This window comes from Rhopalosiphum padi, chromosome 2 (assembly GCF_020882245.1).
Source record: "Rhopalosiphum padi isolate XX-2018 chromosome 2, ASM2088224v1, whole genome shotgun sequence".
Classification (NCBI taxonomy): Eukaryota; Metazoa; Arthropoda; class Insecta; order Hemiptera; family Aphididae; genus Rhopalosiphum; species Rhopalosiphum padi.
Window position 1 is genome coordinate 50,462,269 of NC_083598.1, and position 10,837 is coordinate 50,473,105.

The window sequence follows — 10,837 nt, forward strand, 5'->3', positions numbered from 1 at the left end:
TTTTTAAATTGCGTCATCGCCAAACTTATACATTTTTCATTTCGAATATTTTTCAACATCTATTATTTAAATTTTAACCACAACCTTGCTTTGGGTCATCTCATAATTGAAATATACTAGGACTTTGAATGTAAAACATGTTATTTAATCGAAATGGAATTATTTAAATTGTGGGTACCTGGCATGTAATTTTGACTTTTTTTGTCATGCAATCAATCACAGGAAATCGTGAGGATTTTAATAAACAATTGAAAAAGATTGCTCCAGGACATCAATTTGGAGGTAATTTTTTACATTTTATTATTATGAACTACGTGCTTTAATTTGTGCTAACGATTAATCTTATAATCCTTTTCACTTAGGCTTATATACCTTATGAGAAATAAGCCAGTGCATAATAATACAGTTAAACGTGCATAGAACAAACTTTCATTTTACGAAATTTTCTGTTTAACGAAATATTTTTTAGAAGTATGACCTTTATTGTTAGTGAATACGTAATTCTTTTTAAAGAATTCCTCCATATTACGATTTTTATTTGTTGCTTATTCGACTTCGTTATTTGAAAGTTTCATGGTATAGGTATATTATTATTATTCATTTTCTTTTTTATCAATTATTGTAAATACCTACTGATAATTATGATTAGTTTACTGATCCAAGAAGAAGATATCAATATAAATAATTAAATAATAGTTATCATCTCTAAGCTTATGGATGTCCAGTGGTGGATCTCAGGTCATGAAAATGTTGTGAAGAAAAAGTCTCATTAATTAATAAATAAATCTATTTTGTATAAAATATGTATAAATCTTACTCGTCCCGCGACTGATGTCTATAGGAATATAGACTTATTGTGCTAGTCGACAAACGGGTATAATAATATTTTGTTAAATTTAAATACATCATATAATTTGAATGAAACCTGTATAATATATTACTAACAATGATAATAATAATTATTATTCATTATTGATTTGAATAAAAATGAATGAAACCCAATTTTTAATAACAGGTAATACAATTAAATTAAATCTTAATAAGTATGGAATTAAAAATCACCTTATTAACATTGAAATTAATATGATTATTCATAAGGTAGGTACCTCAAACATTACAAACAATTACACTTATCACCCTACAGTTAAACAAACAAAATAATATAAATAATATTGGTAATGTTGTTAAATAGTATACATTACTACAAATTGAACAGGAATATTATAAACAAAAAAATAATAATAATAATGTGATAAAAACATAGTATTGGTGCCTCCCCCCCCCCTAAGTACTGACCTATCGGTTATAAAATGTATAATTTAATAGAATAATTAACAAACAGCTAAATAGCAATAATAAATATTAAACAATACGGCCCTCCTTGCCCAACAATATAGAAAAAATTATAATAGGCGGCTATTGGAGCTGTGTATAGATTTTATCATTGATTATAAATACTAGTATTTATAATCAATGATTTTATATAAGGTTACACTACAGTAGGACTAAATTTATAATATGCAGCCCTCCTGGCTCGATAATAATTATAACTAACATTTTCACAAATAATAATAAATAATTAAAAACTCACGATTTGTGGACCGGGCGATTGTAAACTCTGCCAGAATACCAATTAAGATAAAAAGGTAATAAAAGGTCTAATGTAAACTCTGCCAGTTTTTTTTTTACCTGAAATGGGTATATGTAAACTTCACCAAATCAAAAAAATTAAAGTGTTACAGAATACTATAAATAGGTACACTAATGGAGTAATACAATACTTAGAATACTTACAAATTTATCACATAATTTTAGTTTACATACATGACATCACTATATACTTTTGGATTATTAGGTATAACGATTATTTATTATGATGTTTTTACTGTTTTAAATATTTAATGTGAACGACATGATATTATAATTTTTTTTTTTAATAATATATAATATTAATTTTATATTACTACTTGATTTTCTTCACTGGCGGAGTTTACATGAACTCAATTTTACCTGATTTTTTTCAGTGGCAGAGTTTACAGTAAAAAAAGGTACTTGTAGTGGAGCTTACATGCGCCCTGTGGATCACAGACTGACCAGCTGGTTTCCTCTTACCTTAATAATAAATTTAAATTAAAAGGGCTAATTAGATGATTTTTTTAGTGGATTTCGAGGGAGCAAGATAAATATACTTATTAAGACACACAAATTCAGAGAAAAGTAGCTATATGTCGCATACAGGATTCGGTACTTGGGCAAATGATTGTCCAGAAATTGTTTAGGAAATAGTTTAAAAGATTGGTGCTATCTAAGATTACTTCATTTTTCAGCAGAAAGGACAGTGCAATATATTTATAATTTTAACGATACTATACAACAGGGGTGGCCAGCGAGAAGAGACTCGCGAGCCACCAAATATATTAATAAATATGGAAGAGCCAAAATGTAAAAAAAAAATAATAAGGTCATACAAAAATATAAATATACCTACATAAATTATAGACAAATACATAAACCTTACGATAAGATGCGAGCCGCAAAAGTCTATGACGTGAGCCGTGGTTTGGCCAAACCCTGCTATATAATAATGCTAATAACACTCCAATATTATAATTTCTAGAATATACATTTTTATTTTTCGAAACGAATAAAAACATACAAATAAATACTATTTCAGGTAAGTAATAAATATAAATTTTCAATGTATATTTTTATAATTATGAATACTGTAAATAAGTTATTTATACTTCATAGTTTTCATCCCGACCCCGGCAATCATATTACATAATTATGTTTATAAAACAAAATGTTTTTGTATTAAATATAAAACAAGTGAAAAATGGTACCTAGCCGACATAAAACAATGCTTATTTTTTATCTCTTTACAGAAAAACCAAAGACTCCATTTACATTTTGTCAGGAAAATCGTGAGTAATTTATACTATTAAGTAAAATTATACAAATTCAAATTTTATAAATCTGAATTAATCCGATATGATGTCATGTATTTCCGATGTACCTTTGAATGATATGAATATACATTTTGAGATATACTAAAATATTTTGATATTAATAAATACATTTTTAAAAAAAACAATACACGTTATAAAGAAACTTATAAATCCACGGATAAATACTTTTTAAACTACAAAAAATAAAGTAAAATCATTAGAAGAAAATTCGTTAATTTTCATTTGAATATCCTGCAATTTCAGAACATTTTAACTTTAAATGCATATAAAATAATTATTACTTTAATTTCGGTACTTTTGTTGTTGCAAGAAAAAACATGGGATACAAATTAAATCCTCACTTAATATTAAATATTCAATACATTTTAAACTACAAAATATAATTTTAAATTTCTCATAATGTTGTAAAGTACCTACTTTGTTAAACCATTGATGAACTTCTAGTGTAGCAGTTCTCAAACTTTTTCGTTTTACGGCAGCCTTTTGGAACTGAATTTTTCTCATGGCGCCCCTGATAAAACCGATTTTTTAGATAAAATAAAGAATGTGTGATATGTGAACGGTGAATAGGAAACCCGTATATCTAAATACTCACGTTTAACAAACGCAAGTCCATATGAACCTAGCCTTATATCATAACCGGCATATAATCTTAATTCTCAATCGTTATTTTATGGTAGGTAATTTATTTTTGGACCACATCACGATTAGCTTTGAGGCACGCGGCGCCCCAGTAAAGACGCCAAAGCGCACACTTTGGGAACCGCTGTTCTAATGTCTTGTACAAAACTTGTGCCCCGGGCGTTTAAAAACTAAAATCAATGACAGATTATATTTGTATATATAAAAAACCATAATTATTTATTAATTAATTAGTACTGTAAGCTTAGGTAATGATATTTTAAAATTCATATTACCATATTTGGTGATTTTTCATTAAAATTAACCATTGTATCAAATTTATAAAATTGTATAATTTAATTATATTAAATTTGTTATGACATTTATTATACAGATGTTTTTAGTAAGTACATCGAACCTTATCATGTCAATACACAAATTCATCATAAATCATCTTCATAACTACACCGTTTACAAAATGGCCAATACTTAACCATGATATAGATAGCAGTATATACTAGTTGTATATATTGTGATATATACTACTATGTACTAGTTTTGTAATCAGCTTAAAATTTTTATTAAACTTTTATTTAAATACCAAACCCTGGAAATTTTTAAAATTAAGTTGTCTATAGCAGATACTAGAAAACGAACACGAGGCGTAACTTGCGTGTGAGCATTATAAGCGTTGCTTACATATAAAAAAAAAAAATTTATAACGATAATACTATCATTGTTACATTCCATTTTCTGTGACCTGAGTATACGGTAGCGCACTAGTACGCCATGCCAAGTTGAAAAATCGTGCTGACATAAACCAGTTCACGCAGTTTTTCTCGCCTTCGTATCTATTCTTGCTGGCTTCCATTCCTTTTGAAATGTGTGACATTTAATAAGCTCAATTAACTTAGAACAATGTAAGCAATTAAGCCTATATTATCAAACCATTTAAACAGGGGAATAGTACAAATTTTATGTTTCTATTATACAATCTGATTCTTCATAAAAATCATAAAAACATTTCCGTATTAGTACTTGATCCCTGATTGGCTATTGAAACTTAGAAATTGACAAAAATATTGATCAACTTACCTAAGTAGAAAAATAAATCTAAAAATGTTACTGCTATTAAAATTAATTATAAATAATGATTATAATAGTTTACCATATCAATCGAAAATATACAAATAATAATCGTAGTGAAGTGAAAGGATATTTCAACTGCTATTCAAGACGTTCTTATAAAATTTTATAACCATTATACACTATCTTATTTTAATGAGCTCAGATTATTACGGTATATTTATTGTATTGTAACCAGTGCCGGGTTAAGGGGGGGGGGCAAGTGGACAGTTACCCCCGGTGACAATTTTTCAACGACTATAATGAAAGTTTTGAGTCTCCTAATGTATTCTAATTTTTAGTATGAATTTAGATTGTTCAAAGCGGGTCGTTTTTCTGTCATTTTTTCGTGCGTTTAGACAAATAATAAATAAAGAAAAATTCACCAATTAACAAAATTCCAATTTTAATTTTAAAAATATATTTAAATTTCTTATTCTCTTTTTTAGGTTATTTATGAAATTGATTTTAAAATTTTTTTTTTAGTTACACTAAACTAAAGTGACTTGAAATAAAAATTATGTATAAATATAATTAATTTGTTACTATAGCTATTAAACAATACAAAAATCGAAAATCCATTTCCCGCATAAATTAAAAAAGAGAATAAGGAAAGTTTTTAAAATTAAAATCGGGCTTTTAGTACTGGGTGAATTTTTCTTCCTCTTTTTGGAATTTTCATGTAATAATTTTTTATTGCAAAATTAATGACGTTCGACTGCGTGTATGTACGATACTGGTTTTCAAGAATTTTAGCCGTAATTTATCTTTAATTACATAAAGCGTTCGGGGAACTCACGCACACTAATGATCATTCACCACATACACTGTTAGTTGTTACACATAACTCACGATGGATATTCGATATATTGCCTAAATACAACCCCTTAAAAATGGTTCGCTTTCAACAGCCTTAATAATCATTGAAAAAATATGTGGTAACAAAATAATAATAATAGTAATATAATATATTATTATATTGTCAATCACCGAGTTATCACGTCAAGACCTACTATTAGCAACTTGTGTTATTAGAGAGCTCGGAAATACAAAATCATGTTTGTTTCTGTATATAGTTTTACTATATCCAACAAATTATTAAATTTGATATTAATAGTTTCAAATGATTTATTTATACACTACCAAGCCATTGTTTTGTAAATTTATATATTATAACTTATAAGTTATAATACTAATCAATAAATCAATTATACGTTTGAACAATTTACAGGGAAAGAAAGTAAGCTCATAATTGTATATTGTTGAATCTTACCTAATTTAAATTAACTATTTCAATCATAATGAAATGTAATATATTAATATTTTTAAGTGGTAATATTTTGTAGTACCTAGTTGGCTATTAAATATTAAATTACATATTATATATAAACACAAGCTACCTCATTAAAATAAAATTGTCAAAGTTTAAATAGCTATTCAATTGGTAGTTAATCTAAATATAAGTTAATTAAATACAATCTGAAAATATTAAATTAATTTACAATTGTTTAATACTTTTAGCATGTAAAGGTAAGATAATCGATTTTACATTAAATTTAAATATTAAAATTAATGATAAATTTTTTAATATTCTCATTAAACTATATCATAAAAATCGCTATTAAAATTAATAGACGCCAAACAAAAGCCAAAGTCAGTAAGCTTTGGGGAGCCACTGATTTCTTAGTTCAGATCATACCTTTCCAATAGATTATAATATACAAAAATTAACGGTGTCTGCTCTGTAAATATCTAATTAACCAATTCGTATCATTAAAACATGATAAAGTTTACCTTTACTATCTCTTGTTTAATAATATCTTTATTACCTTGAACAAGCTGTATTACAAAAGTATTTGGTACTATATAATAAGTAATTATTTTTATTGTTAAAATTGATATTTTTTAAACCATTGTAATTTCAATTAATATTATGTGTATATAATCTTAAAATTGTTAAATTATATATATTTTAATAGAATCAGTAGAAAAGTTTTATAGTAAGTATAATGGTTTGTTTATAATCATTTTAACAAGTTGAATCATAGTTTGATATGTATAACATATCTTATACAAGGCATAACTCAATAACATCATTTTATTATAGTTATTGGCTGGGACGATAGTAGATATTTAAAATAATAATTACAGTGGAACCTCGATAACTCAAATCGGTGGGAGGCGAAAAAAATTCGAGTTATCGAAAATATTATATCCAAGATTCATAGATGGTGGATAACATCCATAATTTTTTTGTTTTTCGCGTATGTGACTGGTAACGATTCCACGTTCTTTTTCGTGAAGTATCTTGGTTGTTGTGACTTTCCAATCACGAGTAGTTTTAATTTTTCTGTTCCAGTCATATTAGCTCCTACCATGGAGTTAACAGTTACACGATCTTTACTCTTTTTCTCTCCGTGACAAGTATCCCTTTTGAACGTCAAAGCTCTGTCAGGCAAACACTTGAAAAAGAAACCGAATTCATCTGCATTGAAAATGTCATTAGAGTCGTATTTTTTTAACTAACTTGGCAGTACGTTTGTTCGGTAATGTTCACAGTTAACTTCAGACACCACGGCAGTCTTACCTGATAAGATTTTTTCTACAACTCCATTCAGGTTAGGTTGGGTTTGATTAAATTTTTCCAGCCAACCCGAACTATCTTGAAATGTGAGGCCTAAATTATTTGCAAACTCTGCAGCTTTTTCTTGAATTAACGGTCCTACAATGGGTAAATTATAATCTATTACTCGCTTCATCCATTCTATCATAGCATGCTCAATTTCTGGGAAACTTGATGCTTTAAATCTCTTTTGGCGTGGTAAACATGGGACTTCTTCAACTCCTTAACTGTCTTTATCATTCAATATAGTCTATAAGTTACTAGCAAGAATACCGAATTCACTCGCAATATCTTTTTTGCGTTTCACTCCTTTTTTGATTTTGTCAATACCTAATTTTTATTTTATCACCGACAGTTAGAGACTTTAAACTACATTTTTCCATCTTAACTTCACAAAATCACAAGATAAACTGAACATTTGCTGTGACAGCATTGTATATACCGACGTATACATTTCGTAGTTCAATCGACGTATAATAAGTTTACAAATAATAAATACAATTAATGTAGTAGATACAATATGACTCATCGGATATATTGACATTATATCCTATAATATCGTTAGGTTATCATTAGGTATAAAGATTGGATTAATAATATTAATCGGTTTTCGATTACGATTATCGTTAATTATAATAATACACTAGGTTATTTGACCTTCGAGTTAACGAGGCATGTACGTGTTATATATATTATTAATATGTACATATATTATAAGCCAAAATTCAACTAAAAATATTTTGACTAATCGAGAATTTCGAGTTAAAAAAAAATTATCACATAATATATCATATATATTGTAAGGTGGAGGCCAAGGCATTCCTTCGAATTATCGAAAACTCGACATAAGAGGTTTGAGTTATCGAGGTTCCACTATATATAATTAATAATGTTAACATTTTTCTCCACGTTTTGAAATTTAGTCATATTAAGATTTTAAATGTGAATATTCTACCAACAGAGTTTATATTGTTTTGTTCTTTGTTCTTAAATATCAATATTATAAAATATAGTTAGCAAACCGTGTACAAAATTAAAATTAGATTTTTCATTGACGATTTCCAAATGTATTGAATTATCCTTGAATATCAACAATTTTAAATAAAAATAAATAAATTGGAAACGAATAAAGTCTACTTTCATGACTGAGATTTGATATAATTTTGGTTTTCAAGCGTTTTAAAAGTTTAGTTTAACATTTATGAGATTATTGATTTTATTTTCTGTTTGTAATACATTACACAGTATTTAAAGTTGTCAGTGTAAGCTATACTATAGGCAACATATTTTTAATAAAATTGATTTTAAGGATATTGACATGATTTAGATCAAACGAAATGTGTAGACTATAGGATAATGAATGAACTTTATTGTGAATGAAAATGTTCATTGTCGCAGTTATGGAGTATATAATTTTTGTTTAGAAGAAAAAATGTGTCCCCCTTTCTTTAAATTACTGAGCAAATACATTTTATGTCTATATAAATTAACGAAGAATTAAAATTTTAAACTAACATAAAAAATTATATTAAAATAATTATAGTAGATTAATATAAACATATTATACGTTTATTATTAGAAAATGACAAAGAACTGGATCTATACACCAATGTTATGATTGCATATACTATACGTATGTACGTAAGAAAATTATTATAGAATAGGACTATATATTATAACTAATTTCCAAAAACATTAACTTAAAAACATAAAAGACCTGGTAAATTATATATTTTATTTTTCTTGAACCAATTTATTAATATGTCATAGGTATTATAAGTAACCAGTGTTTAATTAATTACTAGGTATTCAAATCTGAATTTTTGGAAAAAAAAAATATTTATAACACTACAAAAAATGTAATCTTATTTATGTCAAGTTTTTGTCGATAAGATAAATGTATGAATATTATTAAAACCATAAAAATTATAGTTTTTTAATTTTTAATCAATAGATCATATATAATATATATCTATTAATGTAAGATTATCTACTTTTTTTTTGCCTAATACTATTATCAAAAGTATATAATAATAAACATACTGCCATGCTACAAAAACAACTGAGTTCTTTATTTCTTTTACATTGATGAATTATCCATGTATTAGTTTAATTAAACTACAAAAAGACCTATAATAGTATAATATGTAAAATACTGGTATGAACCTTTTTTCTATTATCATTTATTATAAATATTGTATTCATAATTATTTAAGCAAGACCAAACTTTTGCCCCTATAATCAACATTCTATGACTTTTTTTTGAAGATACAATACAAAAAGTTAAAATTCAAATTGTTCTCAAGTTACGGATTACTGCAGTTCTGTTCTTAATATTTGAGATTCGAGAACAAAATCGAAGTAAAAATGAGAAAACGTGTTATTGATAGAATTAGTTTCTTTTCTTTATTATAATTCAAAACCGGAAAAACTTTAAATTAAGTATTTATATTATCACTATCCGTGCATGGTATAATACTACAATAATAGTCAAAACATCTTGACTGTTTTTGAATAATTTACAAACCATTGAAATTTTATTTTAAATTTTGAACGGAGGTATGAATGTAATGATTTTATAATAATGTTTTTTTTTTGTGTCTGTCATCGCATTTTGTAGTAGTAATGGTGCTATAATTTTTAACTTCAACTCGGATTTGAAAAGGAAAGTGAATCTAGTTAGTATTGTTTTTTGAGGGGGGGGGGGGGGGTCAAAAGTAAGAAATGTTCTGTGGTTTTCAAAAGCGATAGGAGAAACCCTAAAAAAAGTAACAGAAAAACGGGAATTTTTACGCATAACATGTTTTCGACAAAATCGATTTTTTTCTTTTGCTGTAACTCAAAAACAAATCATTATAAATAATTGAAATTTTCACCAAATGTCGACAAAAAAAATTTGACATATCAAAATATCTTTAAAATTTAATTAAAAGTTGTACTTATCGTAGTAAAAAAAAATTAGGATAAAAATCATTATTCATTGTACTAATTTCATCAGTTAGTAAAATATTTTTCTTATGCATTCTATACTTATAAGTTATTTACGAATAAATACGGTAGATAGTACTTAATCCAAGAATAAAGTTAATTTATATATTAATCAAAAACTATAAATAAATAAATTATTATACTACCACTCAATATTTGAATTTATAGATTATTGTACAGTTGATTTTAAAAATTATTCAAGTATAAAAGGTAATATAAAATCATAGTAAATATTAAAATATAAATTATGAAAACTTTTCCCCTGAAATAATACTATAAATTATATGCACTATTTATTTACTATGTTGATTAGGGTTAGAGTAAAATAAATAATATAGTTCCTAGCAGCTATATATTAACAAACTATATTTTTTGTTAATATAGCTTACTTGAAGAAAGAAAAAAAATATTCAAGTAATTATTTTTATGTATACCAGTTTTTTGGATTTGAAAATATGTAATATTTATTTTATTTTGACGATTATAGAATATATAAGTACATTAAGCATAA

At 26.1% G+C, this 10,837-nt stretch overlaps 1 protein-coding gene across 1 annotated transcript; it reads right to left on the reverse strand.

Moving 5' to 3' along the window:
* Positions 1–6,937: 6,937 nt before the first annotated feature.
* LOC132919004 (tigger transposable element-derived protein 4-like) lies at positions 6,938–7,486 on the reverse strand. Its single transcript, XM_060980357.1, has 2 exons — positions 7,243–7,486; positions 6,938–7,200 (listed from the first exon to the last, which is right to left on the reverse strand). Exons 1-2 carry the CDS (start codon positions 7,484–7,486, stop codon positions 6,938–6,940), a joined length of 507 nt encoding a protein of 168 aa, XP_060836340.1.
* Between the last annotated feature and the right edge of the window lie 3,351 nt (positions 7,487–10,837).

What these genes read in the sequence shown, in the direction of transcription:
- LOC132919004 (XM_060980357.1), bottom strand. Translation starts at nt 7,486, where the DNA reads ATGATAGAATGGATGAAGCGAGTAATAGATTATAATTTACCCATTGTA. An exon ending in CCGAACAAACGTACTGCCAA is followed by an intron (nt 7,201 to 7,242) that starts GTTAGTTAAAAA and finishes TTTTCAATGCAG; the next exon opens with ATGAATTCGGTTTCTTTTTC.